Here is a 19,481-nt window from a genome sequence, read left to right on the forward strand (position 1 = left end):
TACCCATATGCTAAATAACTTGAAAATGATGCAGCATAAATGTAAAAAGTTGACAAAAATATCACTTAAGCATTTTTTTTTAAATAATCTTTTATTGAGATTCTTGGTACACAAACATTAAAATGATAACATAAGTAATATACATGAACAGTTAATATTGTCTCTTTTCAATTGTTATATATATAACAATAAAGTCTTACATATCAACATATGAAGGTTATACATTAGCCAGAAAGGGAAAAATGAGGTGCACCAGCAAACAGCGTTGTCAAGTTGAAAACATGTATTTGCAGATCAAAACTTTCATCCCAAATAGGGAAACAAATCTTGGATCTCCAGTGGCGATATGAGTGCCGAAACATGTCAGCAGTCAGTCCCTGAGTGGAGCCCATACCACTCACATCGCCACTGGAGATCCAAGATTTGTTTCCCTATTTGGGATGAAAGTTTTTTTCTGCAAATAAATGTTTTCAACTTGACAACGCTGTTTGCTGGTGCACCTCATTTTTCCCTTTCTGGCTTGTGTATAATGAACGGAGGTTGCACAGCTATGCTACAGGTTGTTCCCTGCTCAGCTATACTCCTCCTCCCCTAACCGAAGATTGTACAGTCCCCGCCGGGAGGAAGAATCAGTAACCGGAAGTGGGTTAAAGTGACGTCACACGCCAACAGAGAGGAGCCGCGGAACTGCATTACCGACCGGAGCTGTCAATATCGTTGACAAGAGCCGTACTGTCTCGTATTCTTAGGACAAGCATGCTGAAGGTCGGTAACTTTAATTTAAACCTCTGAGGGTTTGGCTGTGAACGCATACATCAAGGCATTTGGAGGTAAGGGGAGAGAGAGCGGATTAGTCCCAAGGGCTGTTTATATCCCGAAGTTGCACACAATTGCAAGTGTTTTACATCTGTATTGGGTTATTGTCAATATAAGGACATAGGTGCCGACACATTTAGACTTTCTAAGGTTATACATTACTCACACCTAGATTACAAGTTTTGCGCTATAGAGGGTGCGAAACGAAGCAACAAAAGTTGCGTTATTTCACCCTCCAAAGCGCTGCCATTACGAGTTTTCGAAAAGCCGCCTTGTGTGTGTGATATGGTTGCGTCAAGCTCCATACCGCACAAAATACAAGCGCTGCGTTGACGTGCTCGTGCATGCTTTCCCCATAGACATCAATGGGGAGAAAGTGTTAGAAAAAAAACTACTCTCTGCATCGGCCGGCGATGGTGCCGATCGTTGGTGGGTGGGAGCCATTGCAGGGAGGCGGATGGGCAGCCCATCCCTGGGGAACTTCTGTTCCGGCCAGCAGTTGTGACTGACGGGTGCGCGATCTAGCCACATTAAAAAATAAGAGAGTGCTGGGAGAGAGTGCTGGGGGGCAGAGGAGGGGGGAATACTTTTCAAAAGGGATCTGGGAGGGGGAGGGGGAGGGTATGGAGGGGGGGCAGCTACAATGTAGGTTTTAGATTTAAAAAGCCACATTTGTTTGTAAAGTGGGTACTGGCAGACAGCTGCCAGTACCCAAAATGGTGGCAAATATTTAGTGGGGTGAGGGTTAGAGAGCTCTTTGTGGTGGGGGATCAGGGAGGTTGGGGGCTAAGGGGGTATCCTTCACAGCATTTATTTTAGTACTGGCAGACTTTCTGCCCAAAAAAAACATAACAAAACGAGGTATTGCTTTTTGAGTTTAATGCCCATTTAAAATGATATCAGAACAGAACCATTGGTTAGTAGACGTGCCTGCGGACGTGCCTGCATCACAATGGTTCTGATTCCACAATACATTGCACATTTTGCGTTGTGCACTAAAAAGGGGGCTTCTGCACCCTAGCATAATTGCAGAATTGTATCTTGGCATTTTATTATGTTTTGCCAGTGAATGTTACCCCTCCCATCTGCTCTCCCAGCTATACATACATAATCGTGCAGCGCATAGATAAAGCATGTACCAAATAGCGATGTGTGAAACAGTTTAGCACTTACAAAGTGACAGAGAAATTACAGCTTTCCAGCAAAAAATACCTTCTGTTCAGATAGAAGTGAAATGTGCTAGAGAACAGGAAAGTTGTGTCACAACATATTTAAATGTAGGGATAACTGCAAAAAATAACCCTCACCATTAGCCATCAAGCAGTAATACATTTTGAACAGAACAGTGGCGCAAATTTGTGAAGTAATTAAATTTAATTTTGCAGAGCACAAGTGAACAGAGTATAGTTGTTTATGAATGAAAATTGTGAATAGAATCTGGCACTTTTTTTTAATATGTAAGATTTACTTTGAAGCGATTACAATTTGTTACACCCTGAACTGATATCTGAAAAATGGGATTTAACCTGGAAGTCCTGGCGAGGGGCAAACTGCCACCCATAGAATGTTAAACTCTCTGGAATGAAGAATATTGCAGGATAGAACTAATGTGAGAGGGTGACACTGCTATTTTTTTTTTTAAAGCAAATACAATTAAAAATACAGCTGCAAGCAGCAATAGAGAAGGCCAAGCACATCGCCTTTGCAATGGCATACAAGCAGCTAAGTCACAATATAAAGCTATAAAGCAAGTTTTTACAGTTCTAACATAAGCAGTTGGTAAGAAAACAAATTTTCATAATGTTTGCGTTTTTCAAGATGGCTGCCGCACAATATGACTAATACTTTCACATTTTCGAAATGTTTGTATTTTTCAAGATGGCTGCCACACAATATGACTAATACTTTCAACACGAACAGATCTAACTCTAGGTCACAATATATGGTTATACAGCAAATGTAACAGCTTTAACATAAGCGGTTGCAAAGAAAACACATTTTCGAAAATTTTGTGTTTTTCAAGATGGCTGCCATACCATATGACCAGTACTTTCAAGATGAGCAGATGTAACTCTAGGTCAAAATATATGGTTATGCAGCTAATTTCACAGCTTTCACATAAGCTGTTGCAAAGAAAACACATTTTCAAAATTTTCGCATAAACCAATATGGCTGTCAGATCATATGATATACAGCCTCCATATTATGCACAATAGTTCTCACCATAAATGTCCATAAACATTACTAAAATAAAGCATTTTTGTAAAACAGTTTTTGTTTTATTATTAATTTAAAAATATCGTTAAGCATTTTTGAACAATTCAAAATGGCTGCCAAACCACATGACATATCAAATTCTCTTGAACAAATCTGAATGTTAGTCATAAGATAACTATAAACAAAATTTCAAGTCTGTCTCATAAGCAGTTTCGGAGAAGAAGACTTTTGTAGTTTTTAAAAACAGCACATACGGAAAAAAAAATGGCCGCCAAGCTATGCAATGTATGGCTTTCAAATTGCAGATACTAATGCTCACTATAGACCTCTACAATTTGCAGAGGTTTCATGAACATTTGCACGACTGCGCAGTGCAAATTTTGACTGCAATATTGCCTTTAGGGGTCATGGCTGTGTAATCATGTGTCTACTACACTGTAATATAGTTAAATAGTGTAAATATAATGCATAAAGTGCAAATATATGCAATTAAACAACAATAAAAAGGCAAATGGCTCATAGCAGCCATGTTGATTATGGAAAATACGCAGTTTGAACAATCTTGGTAGATGACCTTGCAAAGAGCACATGTGCAAAATTGCGCTTCAATTCGCTTAGCGGTTTCAGAGAAGAAGATGTTTAAAGATTTTCGCACATTTCAAAATGGCAGCTAGATCATGTGACTAAATCACTTCTTTTGAACAAACTTTATTCTAGGTCAGTACAGCAGTACACACAGCAAGTTTCACAACTGTAAAATAAGCGGTTCCGGAGAAGAAGATTTTCAAGCGTTTGTCAAAATTTGTCACAAAAAGCAATATGGCTGCTAGATTACATGACCTTTGAGATTTATGTTGCATAGGATTATGCACAGCATAGATCTCTAGCATTGTAGCAATCACCAAAAGATAACGGCACAGGTGTAAAACTTAAAAATTATCTTTATTAATTCTTCTTAAAACATAGCATATTCTTAAAAACACAGCACAAATCTGATAGACATGTCTAACATGTTTCGGCTTCAGTTAGCCTTAATCATAGACTCTACTTGTCATAACCAATTGGTGTCTTTTATTTCACTCCCTTTGTGTTGATTGGTTGTCTGTGTTAAGTATTCCTAATTTCTTTTCCCTATTTGTCTGAGGAAACTGGTTGCTTACTGGTGCTCACCTAAAGGATATTTTATTATATAAACCGATTGATATACTATTTAGTAATGTTAGATAAGATAACATATATGCACAATTCATTTGCAATGATTGCCAATGCTTCTAACTGATTAGCAATGTTGTAAAAATACATTGTTTGCTTTTATTTTATTTTTACAACTCCCATTGCTACCTTTAGCATTCTATCTTCCTACTCTCATTACATATATTTCCAAAATTTGACATAACTCAATCTTATATATGTTCCTATGTATTTGTACACACATATTCCCCATTGTTATTATTATTATTGTGGGTTTATCAAACAGAATTACTGTTCAGGTATCAAAGGTGGGGGCATCTTCTAATCCCTCCTAGTTGTTATCAGTGATGTCTATTATGATGTTACCCTTAGAGTAGTGTTTTTTATCTATTTGTTGGCATAACTTAGGGGCTGATTGGAAAATACAAATGGAACACAGTACCTTTGTTATATATTAGATTCTCAATTTATTTATTGCCAGTGATTAATGAGATCAGTCTCAATATTTAGGCCATTCGGCATTCGTGTGTTCAATTTGAAGATCCAGAAAGCCTCCTTTTTATATAGCTCCTTTGCTCTACTGCCTCCTCTAGGTTTGTTTTTGATAATATCTATAATCATCCAGGTAAATGTTTTGACACTACCTCCATGTTCATAGATAAAGTGCTTAGATGCCCCTGTTGCTGTTCTCCCTTTCTCAATGTCATTCAAATGTTCACGTATCCGTTCACGTGTCTCTCGTGTCGTGCACCCTATATCTCTAGCATTGTGCCTTGTTTCATGAGTTTTTGAGTTATGCTGTTGTTATTTTAAGCATTTGAAAAAAAACGTCAGAAAAAAATAAATATAAAATAATAATAATAATAAAATTAATAGGTGGCCAAGCGCATCACTTTTGCAATGGCATACAAGCAGCTACGTCACAATATAAAGCTACACAACAAGTTTTTACAGTTCTAACATAAGCATTTGGAAAAAAAAACACATTTTCGAAATGTTTGCATTTTTTAAAATGGCTGCCACACCATATAACCTATACTGTCAACATGAACATATGTAACTCTAGGTGACAATATATGGTTATACAACAAATTTCAAAACTTTAACATAAGTGGTTGGAAAGGAAACACATTTTTGAAATTTTCGCGTAAACCAATATGGCTGCCACAGCTTGTGACTAATTCCTTCAACATGAACAACTGTGACTCTTGGTCACAATATAAGGTTATACACCAAGTTTCACAGTTCTAACATAAGCGGTTGCAGAGAAAATAGATTTTCGACATTTTCGCATAAAACAAAATTCCTACCAGATTATATGATATACGGCCTCTATATTATGCACAGCAGTTCTCACCATAGATGTCAATAAACCATATGCCTAACCATATGACCTATGAGTTCAATGTTGCATGAGATGTAGTGTTGCAATAGGCTGTACCAGAATACTTGATTTCAAGAGTATAGCATAAGTAATTTGTGTTTTGTGAGCAACTGACTCAAAAGAGGCAGTATTGAATTACATAGAATTGCGATAAACATAAAACTAATATTGCTGCCGCATCATGTGACTGATTCTCTCCTAAGGAGCAATTGTGAATCTAGGTCACCATATAAGACTATACAGCAAATGTCACAGTTTTTACATAAGCGGTTGCAGAGAAAATAGACTTTCGATATTTTCGCATAAACCAAGATGGCTGCCGATCATAAGATATACAGCCTCCATATTACGCACAATAGTGCTCACCATAGATATCAATAAGCATGGCAAAAATAAAGCATTTTTGTCAAACAGTTTTTGTTTTATTATTAATTTAAAAATATTGTTAACCAATTTTGAACAATTAACAATGGCTGCCAAACCACATGACCAATTGACTTCTCTTGAACAAATCTGAATATTGGTCATAAGATAACTCTATAAACCAAATTTCACGTCTGTCTCATAAGCGGTTTCAGAGAAGAAAATTTTTGTAGTTTTTAAAAACAGTGCATACGAAACAAAATGGCCGCTACACCGTGTAATGTATGGCTTTCATATTGCACACACTAATGCTCACCATAGACCTCTACAATTTGCAAAAGTTTCATGATGGTAGAGGACCTTGCAAGGAGAATATGTGCAAAATTGTGCATCATTGCACTAAGTGGTTTAAGAGAAGATGTTTAAAGATTTTCGCAAAATGCAAGATGGCTGCCACGTCATGTGACCGAGGCAGTTCTTTTGAGCAATAGCATATCTAGGTCATAGTAGCACTGAGCACAACAAATTTCAAAGTTGTAACATAAGCAGTTTCAGAGCTGAAGATTTTTAAGCATTTGTCAAAATTGGTCGCAAAAAGCAATATCGCTGCTAGATCATGTGACCAATGACTGCAATATTTTATGAGATGTAACAGAGCAATAGGCTGTACCAGCATACCTGATTTCAAGAGCTTTGCATTAGCAGTTCAAGAGTTATGGGCAATAGAATAAGTTTGGCGGAATAATAATAATAAAAATAATAATAATAATAATCCTGACAATAACAATAGGTTGTCCTGCAACTTCGTTGCTGGCCACCTAATAGATATAGCTGCAAGCAGCAATAGAGGTGGCCAAGCGCATCGCCTTTGCAATGGCATACACGCAGCTAAGTCACAATATAAAGCTATAAAGCAAGTTTTTACAGTTCTAACATAAGCAGTTGGAAAGAAAACACATTTTCAAAATGTTTGCGTTTTTCAAGATGGCTGCAACACCATATGACCAATACTTTCAACACAAACAGATTTAACTCTAGGTCACAATAGATGGTTATACAGCAAATTTCACAGCTTTAATATAAGCGGTTACAAAGAAAATACATTTTCTAATATTTCGCGTAAACCAATATGGCTGTCACAGCTTGATAATTCGGCCCCATATTCTGAACTTCAAATGAGTAGTAGATTGTTTTCTGACAAATTTCAACGTTATGTATATTTCCACTCCCCCTGTACCATGTGACAGCCATCAGCCAATCACAAATGCATATACGCATATTCTGTGACTTCCTGCACATGCTCAGTAGGAGCTGGTGATGGAAAAAGTGTAAATATATAAAACTGCACATTTTGTTAATGGAAGTAAATTGGAAAGTTGTTTATAATTGCATGCTCTATCTGAATCATGAAAGTTTAATTTTGACTTGAGTGTCCTTTTAAGCAGTCAAGCTTAAAAGTCAAGTCTTCAAGCCATGCATACATATATGTTTCTAGCAGTGCAATAAGTGCATTGTTTATTTGCAAGCTCATATTTGGCACAATAAAGCACTGAGATCTGTGAATGTAAAATGCTTCACATTACAATGAGACCTGTAAATAAACTTTAGACGTGACTCTCTGAAGTTTGAGGAGTTTATTTATACGCAAACAGCCAAGATATAACGTGCGGCAAAGGACGAAGAAGTCAAGGTTGCTGAACTAAAATAAAATGTATCCTTTGAAAAGTTGCTCCGCAATTGTTTTCTGGTGGATAGGAATATTGCCAATTGAATTGTCCCCTTCCAAAGTATAAGTGAAGAAACTTGCAAGTTAGTGATCAATGGGTTGGGTTTTTGTGTGTGTGTTTTTGGAATGGTGTTGATCTCGTATATCATTTCCTGTGTTTGCACTAATAATAATGGCCAGTGAAACATCTACAAATATTTCTGTCATACAATAGGCGATTACCTCAGTTATTCCTGTAATAGGTGTGTTACTGTGGCACATTGTGTGAGATGATGGATGAGCTTCTATTGATTTTTTCCCCTATGAGGTCAAAAAGGTGTAAATCAAAAATTTCCCTGGAGTATTAATCTGATTCTGAGGTGAATGTGAGTTAGAAATAGGCTAGGACTATAGAATAGGTTGTGCATTCTTATCTTGTGTTATATATCAGCTAATGATCATGTGAACAGAAGATTTACTTGGAGTTACATGAGATGTTGTCAGAGCACTGGCTTCCTTGAACAATTCTTGTGTGATAAGATTGTAATGTGGCAGAAATTCTTGTGCGTATTGTTTTCTTTGCAAGCTGTCACCAGAACTTGAGGCCTAGCTTCTCAAAGCATAAAGTTAATTGGTGAACAGCTCCTTTCTATAGGTAGACTTTTTTTTCCAACATACTGAGGGAAATGTCATCTGACTTGTTAAACTTTTCTCCTTGGTAGAGGCTAGTAATTGTTTTAGGAAAAAAGTGGCAAGCAGTTATAGTTAGAAATGTGTGTTGCTAAAAAATTTGTTTAGTTTCGTTTTCATTAGTTAAATAAATAATTTTGTTTCGGCAAATTAAAAAAAAAATGTTTCGGCAAATCGTTTTTTCTGATCCATTCTTTATTCATATGCATTATTCTATTCTGAAGTTTAGACTAGAATAATGCATATGAATAAAGAATGGTTCCGAAAAAATGAAAGGATCCAAAAAAACGATTTAATTTAACATAACTAATTTGCTGGCGATTATTTAAAACTGCTATTAACCCCTAAACCACCCCCCCACATCGCCAGCACTACGTAAACCTATTAACCCCATAAACCGCACCTCCCCCACATCACCGACACTAGCTAAATCACTAATAAAGCTATTAACCCCTAAACCGCCGTTCCCCGACATCGCCGACACTGACTAAACCTATTAACCCCTAAACCGCACCTCCACATTGCCAACACTAACTAAACATATTAACCCCTAAACCCCAGTTCCCCAACATCGCCAAAACTTAATAAACCTATTAACCCCTAAACCGCAGTTCCCAAACATCGCCGACACTAACTGAACCTATTAACCCCTAAACCGCAGTTCCCAAACATTGCAGACATTAACTAAACCTATTAACCTCTAAACCGCCGTTCCCAAACATCGCCAACACTAACTAAACCTATTAACCCCTAAATTTCAGTTCTCCCAAAATCGCAGACACTAGCTAAACCTAGTAACCCCTAAACTTCCGGCCCCCACATAGCAAAAACCTAAATTAAGGAAGGCCCAATCCGGGCCAGGTGATCCCTGTTCAGGGAGGCTTGGGTGCGAGGCGGGGGCCCTGGCGGACAAAGGGGCCGGGGGAGCAGCAGGGGCGGCAGTGACCGGTGCTGGTGCGGCTACTACGGCGGCTACCGGGCAAGGCCAAGCACCGGCCTCAAGTTCTACATCCCCCGGCCCCCGTTGGAGGCCGCCGCTAAGGGCGGGATCGGGTCCCGGCGCTTGTTTGAAGCAAATTGTACTCCTACAGTTGGATCTGATTGAGCAGCAGCAGCAAAGGATCCAGGACCGGGAGCGGGAGATCGGGGAGCTCAGGGCGGAAAAAGACACGCTCCTGGCCCGTATTGAGCGGATGGAAAGACGTATGCAGTTGGTCAGAAAGGACAGTGAAAAAGATAAGCAGCGCACATCACAGAGCCGCGAACCAGCTCCTGAAATGCCAGAGGGTCCTCTCTTGGAGAGTGCAGGGATTGGGGAGTTTCCTCTGGAGACCTTACCACACCTCACCAGTCTCACCCCAAAACCCTTTTCTTATGGTCGCAATGGAAAAGGACATAAAAGGAGGTCAGCGTTCCGCAGTTCTGATCGTAGGACTCCCATCAAAAGGCTTGCACCAGACCTTTCAAAAGTAAAAAGCAAAATGCCCCGAGCACCTGCAGAAGGGGAGGATGATGAGCCTGGGGGTTCCCTCTCTGAAATTATTTGCCAGAGGGAGTTGCGAAGCAAGGAGACCCCAGAACAAAATAGTTCCTCGTCAGATACCCCTCTAAAGTCTTCATGTGGGTTGCTCACAACTCCTCTGTTTAAGGACACCAACCCTCTCTCTAGTGAGGTAGACTCTCTGCCTTACCTCTCCACCACAGACATGTATCTTAGCCGATGGCATCAGCCGCCCCCATCTCCTTTAAGAGAACTGTCTCCCAAGAAGGAAGAGTGTGTTGCAATCCCTTCCTGGCGAGAACACACCATTGAACCTCTCGAGAATGTGAATTCTTCAGACATACCAGAGAATCTGGATGATACAGTATTCACGAAGAGACATGCCAAACTAGAGCTTGATGAAAAAAGGAGGAAGAGGTGGGACATTCAGAGGATACGTGAACAGAGGATCCTTCAGCGATTGCAGCTAAGGATGTACAAAAAGAAGGGGAGTCAGGAGTGCGAGCCTGAAGTCACATCATTTTTTCCTGATCACGATTAAGTGGAATCTGTAATGATCACTCCCTACCTCCCTGTTGTGGTATTTGGACGTCCGCTGCCTAAAATTACCCCACAGAATTTTGAGCTCCCCTGGCTAGACGAGAGAAGCAGATGTCGGCTGGAAATGCAGAAGAAACAGACCCCACATTGGACTCCCCGCAAATAAGGGTTGTCTCATTCCTACATCGGACTTGTCGTCTGCTTTTCTTGGGAATAAAAGTGCCGAAGTTTGACATTTATGAGGTGCAAATACGAGGTTATGGCTGTGTACGCCATTTACTGTCACATACAGAAGGACCTGCAGTGTGGAGTCTAGGTGCCTGTCTTTAATATGAAAGACCAATCATTTTTCTCCTCGTCCCGAGCGTTTCACCTTCTTGTTGTAGCAAACAATATCAATCACATTTCCTGTATATGATCTCCAACGGTGCTAGATGTACTTATTTTCTATACACCTCGCCATGTCATGTGGATTTACTTACAGTATCTTTATTCTCTTATACTCAAAAACAGTTTTTCCTTAGTTTGCTGTGTATTCATGCAAACCTGTCTCTACTCCTTCTTACACTTAAAGGCATATTTCATTTTGTATCATCTTGCATTACTTTTGTCTGCATGTAGATATGGAAGGTATGTCACCATATTTATATCTGCTCTCATGTATAATATATACCAGCTTCCAGTTTCTCCTGTTTGATAAAGCATATTCATTTGGATCCATCTGCACAATCTGTTTTCCAAGACTTCCAATTCTAAATGATTACAAACTATCAAAAGCTACGTTTGTGGATATATAACAAAATTCCTGTTTATTTCCAACAGCACGTTTTCTACTAAACCTGACATTCTCAATAGCCAGTTATTGAAAAACACAATATCTAACAATTATGTTTTTATTGGATGAAACTCTTTAGAGTGAGGAGTTGCAATTACCCACCCACATCAAGCATACAAGCACTGTGAGATTATACTTTGATCTATTTTCTACTAGAGGGTTATTCTGAAGCACCCCATGGGGTTAAATTATACACCAATGTCAAACTGTACAGACACAGTTTACAACTTCACATCTTTTTGTTTTTAGTTTTTCCTTTTAATTTTGTAAAGTTGCTTCTATGTAAATATCTTAAGGGTTACATCTCGAGGGCTGTTATTTTTTGTAAATAAAAACCTTGGATGCAATTTCCTTTGCAGTTATGGGGTTATAGGTTATGCCAGTGTTAATGGGATGAATATGAAAAACCTTGTTATGTTTAAAACATTGAAAAAAACCCACCTTTTGTTTTTTAAAATAAAACCTGTAAAAAACAAAAAAACAAACAAAAAAAAAACAAAAACTAAATTAAACTATATTAACCCTTAAACCTAACACCCCCTAACTTTAACATAAGTAAAATAGACCTAAATTAAAGTTACAATTATTAACTAACTACCTATTTAAAAATAAATACAAACTTACCTGTGAAATAAAAATAAAACCTAAGCTAGCTACAATATTAATATTTACTAACTACCTAGTTAAAATAAATACAAACTTACCTGTGAAATAAAAATAAAACCTAAGATACACTAATAAAACCTAACATTACTAAAAATAAAAAAACTAACATTACTAAAAATAAAAAAAACTAAGATTACTAAAAAATTTAAACTACAATTACAAAAAATAATAAACACTAAAATTACAAAAAATAAACGAAATTATCCAAAACAATAAAAATTATTCCTATTCTAATACCCCGTTTTAAAAAAAACAACAAAAAACAAAAAAAACACCCTAAAGTAAAAAAACCTAATCTATAATAAACTACCAAGGGCCCTTAAAAGGGCCTTTTGTAGGGCATTGCCCTAAAGTTAACAGCTCTTTCTCCTGTTAAGTGTAGTCAGTCCACGGGTCATCCATTACTTATGGAATATATCTCTTCCTAACAGGAAACTGCAAGAGAATTGCCCAGCAGAGCTGCTATATAGCTCCTCCCCTCACATATCATACTCAGTCATTCTCTTGCAGCCTAACTAAAAAGGAAGCTGTGAGAGATCTGTGGTGTTTTTTAACTTAGTTTATTTCTACAATCAAAAGTTTGTTATTTTTAAATGGCACCGGAGTGTGCTGTTTATTCTCAGGCAGCATTAGAAGAAGAATCTGCCTGGGTTTTTCTTTTTCTATGGTCTTAGCAGACGTAACTAAGATCCACTGGCTGTTTCTCATCTGAGGAGTGAGGTAACTTCAGAGAAGGGGAATAGCATGCAGGGCTCCCCTGCAACAAATGAGGTATGTGCAGTAATTTATTTTCTGAGGAATGGAATTGACTGAGAAAATACTGCTTATACCATTGTAAAGTAAGTTCAGCCTTAAATGCAGTGATAGCGACTGGTATCAGGCTGATGTGTGTGTGTGTACACTGAATGTATTTTTCTAAGGAATTTAATTGACTCTGAAAATACTGTTAATACTGAAATAATGTATGAGCCTTAACTGCAGTAAAAACGACTGGTATTAATAATAATACATAACTTTCAAATGTATGTTTAAAACGTTTACTGGCTTGTTAATCGTTTTTGTGAGGTACTTGGTGATAAAACTTATTAGGGCATGATTTTTACCACATGGCCATTTTTGTTTTCTGCATAGAAACAGTTTCTGAGCTTCCCCACTGTTGTAATATGAGTGGGAGGGGCCTATTTTAGCGCTTTTTTGCGCAGTAAAAATTCAGTCACAATCTGTCTACTTCATCCTCCATGATCCAGATCGTCTCTAGAGAGCTCAGGGGTCTTCAAAATCCATTTTGAGGGAGGTAATCAGGCACAGCAGTCCTGTGACAGTGTATTTGACTGTGAGAAAAACGTTAATTATATAATTGTTATCCGTTTTTGGGTACTAAGGGGTTAATCATCCATTTGCTGGTGAGTGCAATCCTTTGCTAACTTAATACATTTACTGTGAAAATTTGGTTGCTATAACTATTTTGGTCATTGTTATTTCAACTGTGTCAGTTTTTCTGTGCTTCTTAAAGGCACAGTAACGTTTTTTATATTGCTTGTAAATTAATTTTGAAAAGTATTTCCAAGTTTGCTAGTCTCATTGCTAGTTTGTTTAAACATGTCTGACTCAGATGAATCTCTTTGTTCACTATGTTTAAAGGCCAATGTGGAGCCCAATAGAAATTTGTGTACTAATTGCATTGATGCTACTTTAAATAAAAGTCAATCTTTACATGTAAAGAAATTATCACCAGACGACGAGGGGGAAGTTATGCCGACTAACTCTCCTCACGTGTCAGTACCTTCGCCTCCCGCTCAGGAGGTGCGTGATTTTGTGGCGCCAAGTACATCAGGGAGGCCCTTACAAATCACTTTGCAAGACATGGCTACTGTTATGACAGAAGTATTATCTAAGTTGCCAGAATTAAGAGGCAAGCGCGATAGCTCTGGGTTAAGGATAGAGCGCGCGGATGAGATGAGAGCCATGTCAGATACTGCGTCACAGTTTGCAGAACGTGAGGACGGAGAGCTTCATTCTGTGGGTGACGGATCTGATCCAGGGAGACTGGATTCAGAGATTTCCAATTTTAAATTTAAGCTAGAGAACCTCCGCACATTGCTAGGGGAGGTATTAGCGGCTCGGAATGATTGTAACACGGTTGCAATTCCAGAGAAATTATGTAGGTTGGATAGATACTATGCGGTACCGGTGTGTACTGACGTATTTCCTATACCAAAAAGGCTTACAGAGATTATTAGCAAGGAGTGGGATAGACCGGGTGTGCCTTTTACCCCTCCTCCCATATTTAGGAAAATGTTTCCTATTGACGCCACCACACGAGACTTATGGCAGACGGTCCCTAAGGTGGAGGGAGCAGTTTCTACTTTAGCTAAGCGTACCACTATCCCGGTGGAGGATAGTTGTGCCTTTTCAGATCCAATGGATAAAAAATTAGAGGGTTACCTTAAGAAAATGTTTGTTCAACAAGGTTTTATTTTACAGCCCCTCGCATGCATTGCGCCTGTCACTGCTGCGGCAGCATTCTGGTTTGAGTCTCTGGAAGAGGCCATTCGCTCAGCTCCATTGGATGAAATAATCAACAAGCTTAAGACACTTAAGCTAGCTAACGCATTTGTTTCTGATGCCGTTGTGCATTTAACCAAACTTACTTATTCCTTTCAAAGGGCAGACCTTATTCGGGCCCGGCTTGAAAGAAATTATTGCTGACATTACGGGAGGTAAGGGCCATGCTCTACCTCAGGACAGGGCCAAATCAAAGGCCAAACAGTCAAATTTTCGTGCCTTTCGTAACTTCAAGGCAGGAGCAGCATCAACTTCCTCCGCTCCAAAACAGGAAGGAGCTGTTGCTCGTTACAGACAGGGCTGGAAAGTTAACCAGTCCTGGAACAGGGGCAAGCAGGCCAAGAAACCTGCTGCTGCCCCCAAAACAGCATGAAGAGAGGGCCCCCTATCCGGAAACGGATCTAGTGGGGGGCAGACTTTCTCTCTTCGCCCAGGCTTGGGCAAGAGATGTCCAGGATCCCTGGGCGTTGGAGATCATATCTCAGGGATATCTCCTGGACTTCAAAACTTCTCCTCCACGGGGGAGATTTCATCTTTCAAGGTTATCAGCAAACCAAATAAAGAAAGAGGCGTTTCTACGCTGTGTACAAGACCTCTTACTAATGGGGGTAATCCACCCAGTTCTGCGGACGGAACACGGGCAGGGATTCTATTCAAACCTATTTGTGGTTCCCAAGAAAGAGGGAACCTTCAGGCCAATCTTGGACTTAAAAATCCTAAACAAATTTCTAAGAGTTCCATCATTCAAAATGGAAACTATTCGAACCATCCTTCCCATGATCCAAGAGGGTCAGTACATGACCACAGTGGATCTAAAGGATGCCTACCTTCACATACCGATTCACAAGGACCATTACCGGTATCTGAGATTTGCCTTCCTAGACAGGCATTACCAGTTTGTAGCTCTTCCTTTCGGATTAGCTACGGCTCCAAGAATCTTTACAAAAATTCTAGGATCACTTCTGGCGGTACTAAGACCGCGAGGCATAGCGGTGACTCCGTACCTAGACGACATTCTGATACAAGCGTCAAGTTTTCAAACTGCCAAGTCTCATACAGAGATAGTTCTGGCATTTCTGAGGTCGCATGGGTGGAAGGTGAACGTGGAAAAGAGTTCTCTATTACCACTTACAAGTGTTCCCTTTCTAGGGACTCTTATAGATTCTGTAGAGATGAAAATTTACCTGACAGAGGCCAGGTTATTAAAACTTCTAAATGCTTGCCGTGTCCTTCACTCCATTCCACACCCGTAAGTAGCTCAGTGCATGGAAGTAATCGGCTTAATGGTAGCGGCAATGGATATAGTACCATTTGCGCGCCTGCATCTCAGACCGCTGCAATTGTGCATGCTAAGTCAGTGGAACGGGGATTACTCAGATTTGTCCCCCCTACTAAATCTGGATCAAGAGACCAGAGATTCTCTTCTATGGTGGCTTTCTCGGCCACATCTGTCCAAGGGGATGACCTTTCGCAGGCCAGATTGGACGATTGTAACAACAGACGCCAGCCTTCTAGGCTGGGGAGCAGTCTGGAATTCCCTGAAAGCTCAGGGATTATGGACTCAATGAGCAATATTCAATGCTCTCCTAGCTTGGCCTCAGTTAGCAACTCTGAGGTTCATCAGATTTCAGTCGGACAACATCACGACTGTGGCTTACATCAACCATCAAGGGGGAACCAGAAGTTCCCTAGCGATGTTGGAAGTCTCAAAGATAATTCGCTGGGCAGAGTCTCACTCTTGCCACCTGTCAGCGATCTACATCCCAGGCGTGGAGAACTGGGAGGCGGATTTTCTAAGTCGCCAGACTTTTCATCCGGGGGAGTGGGAGCTTCATCCGGAGGTCTTTGCTCAACTGATTCGTCGTTGGGGCAAACCAGATCTGGATCTCATGGCATCTCGTCAGAACGCCAAGCTTCCTTGTTACGGATCCAGGTCCAGGGACCCGGGAGCGGTGCTGATAGATGCTCTGACAGCCCCTTGGGTCTTCAACATGGCTTATGTGTTTCCACCATTCCCGATGCTTCCTCGTTTGATTGCCAAGATCAAACAGGAGAGAGCTTCGGTGATTCTGATAGCGCCTGCGTGGCCACGCAGGACCTGGTATGCAGACCTAGTGGACATGTCGTCCTGTCCACCGTGGTCTCTGCCTCTGAGACAGGACCTTCTAATTCAGGGTCCTTTCAAACATCCAAATCTAATTTCTCTGAGGCTGACTGCATGGAGATTGAACGCTTGATTCTATCAAAGCGTGGCTTCTCGGAGTCGGTTATTGATACCTTAATACAGGCTAGGAAGCCTGTTACCAGAAAAATTTACCATAAGATATGGCGTAAATATTTACATTGGTGCGAATCCAAGAGTTACTCATGGAGTAAGGTTAGGATTCCTAGGATATTGTCCTTTCTACAAGAGGGTTTAGAAAAGGGCTTATCTACTAGTTTGTTAAAGGGACAGATTTCTGCTCTGTCTATTCTTCTACACAAACGTCTGGCTGAAGTTCCAGACGTTCAGGCTTTCTGTCAGGCTTTAACTAGGATTAAGCCTGTGTTTAAGTCTGTTGCTCCGCCGTGGAGCTTAAACTTAGTTCTTAATGTTCTTCAAGGCGTTCCATTTGAACCCCTTCATTCCATTGATATCAAGCTGTTATCTTGGAAAGTTCTGTTTTTGATGGCTATTTCCTCGGCTCGAAGAGTCTCTGAGTTATCTGCCTTACATTGTGATTCTCCTTATCTGATTTTTCATTCAGACAAGGTAGTCCTGCGTACTAAACCTGGGTTCTTACCTAAGGTAGTTACTAACAGGAATATCAATCAAGAGATTGTTGTTCCATCTCTGTGTCCTAACCCTTCTTCAAAGAAGGAACGACTTTTGCATAATCTGGACGTAGTCCGTGCCCTGAAATTCTATTTGCAGGCAACTAAGGATTTTCGTCAAACTTCTTCCCTGTTTGTCGTTTACTCTGGACAGAGGAGAGGTCAAAAGGCTTCGGCTACCTCTCTATCTTTTTGGCTTTGTAGCATAATACGCTTAGCCTATGAGACTGCTGGACAGCAGCCTCCTGAAAGGATTACAGCTCATTCTACTAGAGCTGTGGCTTCCACCTGGGCCTTTAAAAATGAGGCCTCTGTTGAACAGATTTTGCAAGGCTGCGACTTGGTCTTCGCTTCACACTTTTTCAAAATTTTACAAATTTGACACTTTTGCTTCGTCTGAGGCTATTTTTGGGAGAAAGGTACTTCAGGCAGTGGTTCCTTCTGTTTAATGTTCCTGCCTTGTCCCTCCCTTCATCCGTGTACTTTAGCTTTGGTATTGGTATTCCATAAGTTTATGCCATTTGCCTTCGGTGCAAGGAGATGGTCTTCTGTGCATACCCTGTCCAAATTTTTCAAATTGGATTCTTTTGCCTCGGCTGAGGTTCTTTTGGGAGAAAGGTTCTTCAAGCAGTGGTGCCTTCTGTTTAGGTTACCTGTCTTGTCCCTCTTTAGCTTGGGTATTGGTTCACAACAGTAATTGATGATTCCGTGGACTCACCGTATCTTAGGAAAGAAAACAAAATGTATGCTTACCTGATACATTTATTTATTTCCGGATAGGTTGAGTCCACGACCCGCCCTTTATTTTAAGAAAGTTATTTTTAACTTTAACCTCAGCCACCTCTACACCTTGTGTTATTTCCTTTTTCTCCATTTTCCTTCGGTCGAATGACTGGGGATTGTGGGAAGGGAGGTGACATATAACAGCTTTGCTGTGGTGCTCTTTGCCTCCTCCTGTTGGCCAGGAGTGATATTCCCCAACAGTAATTGATGATTCCGTGGACTCACCGTATCCGGAAATAAATAAATTTACCAGGTAAGCATAAATTTTGTTTTTGCAAAAAAAGAAAACACCCCCTAACATTACAAACCCCCCAAACCCACAAAATAAAAATAAACCTAATCTACCCATTGCCCCAAAAAGGGCATTTTTATGGGCATTTCCCTTAAAAGGGCATTCAGCTCTTTTTCGGCCCATTAAAAATAAAAAATGCCTAATCAGCTCTTTTTCAGCCCAAAGCCCTAATCTAAAAAAAAAACACCCTAAAAAAAACCAACCTAACACTGACCCCAAAATCAGTACACACAGTTGCTGAAGTCCGACGAAAGATCTTCATCCCAGCGGCGAAGCATCTTCATCCAGGCTGCTCCATCTTCATCGTGGGACTAGCATCTTATTCATCCCTGCGGAGCAGTCGATGCGTAGAGGCGGAGGGCCATGTGATCGTCCGCTGCACACTGAGGATTCAGTACAAGGTACCCCTTTTATATTGGGGTATGCATTCCGGTTGGCTGAAAAATTTAAATCAGCCAATAGGAATAAGAGCTGCTTAAATCCGTTTGGCTGATTTAAATGGCTGATTTAATCGCATGAAGAGGACCTCGATGTCGGACCGATGGAGCCGCCTGGATGAAGATACTTGGCCGCTAGGATGAAGATCTTTCGCCAGACTTCAGCAACTGGGAGTACCGATTTTGGGGTTAGTGTTTTTTTTTAAGATTAGGGCTTTGGGCCGAAAAAGAGCTGAAGGCCATTTTAAGGGCAGTAAAAGAGCTGAATGCCCTTTTAAGGGCAATGCCCATACAAATGTCCTTTTCAGGGCAATGGGTAGATTAGTTTTTTTAGTCAGTTTTTTTTTATTTTGTGTGTTTGGGGGGTGGGGGTTTGTAATGTTAGAGGGCGTTTGTTTTTATTTGTTTGAAAAAGAGCTGTTTAACTTTAGGGCAATGCCCTACAAAAGGCCCTTTTAAGGGCCCTTGGTAGTTTATTATAGATTAGTTTTTTATTATTTTGAGGTGTTTTTTTTTTTTTTTTAACGGGGAATAATTTTTATTATTTTGGATAATTTTGTTTGTTATTTTTTGTAATGGTAGTTTTATTTTTTTTTGTAATGCGGTTTAGGGGTTTATAGGTTTAGTTAGTGTCGGCGATGTTTGGAAACTGCGGTTTAGGGGTTAATAGGTTTAGCTCGTG

General features: G+C 40.0%; 2 protein-coding genes across 2 annotated transcripts in view; both read left to right on the top strand.

Annotated features, from left to right (window-relative positions):
- The window catches only part of CACNA1C (calcium voltage-gated channel subunit alpha1 C), a 1,426,303-nt gene that overhangs the window by 254,703 nt on the left and 1,152,119 nt on the right, over positions 1-19,481 (top strand).
- On the top strand, positions 9,201-11,127 carry LOC128664143 (male-specific lethal 1 homolog). The gene is given in 1 exon segment (XM_053718856.1): positions 9,201-11,127. A coding segment is annotated over 1 exon segment (1,014 nt). The 5' UTR covers positions 9,201-9,559; the 3' UTR covers positions 10,574-11,127.

This window comes from Bombina bombina, chromosome 6, assembly GCF_027579735.1.
Source record: "Bombina bombina isolate aBomBom1 chromosome 6, aBomBom1.pri, whole genome shotgun sequence".
NCBI lineage: Eukaryota > Metazoa > Chordata > Amphibia > Anura > Bombinatoridae > Bombina > Bombina bombina.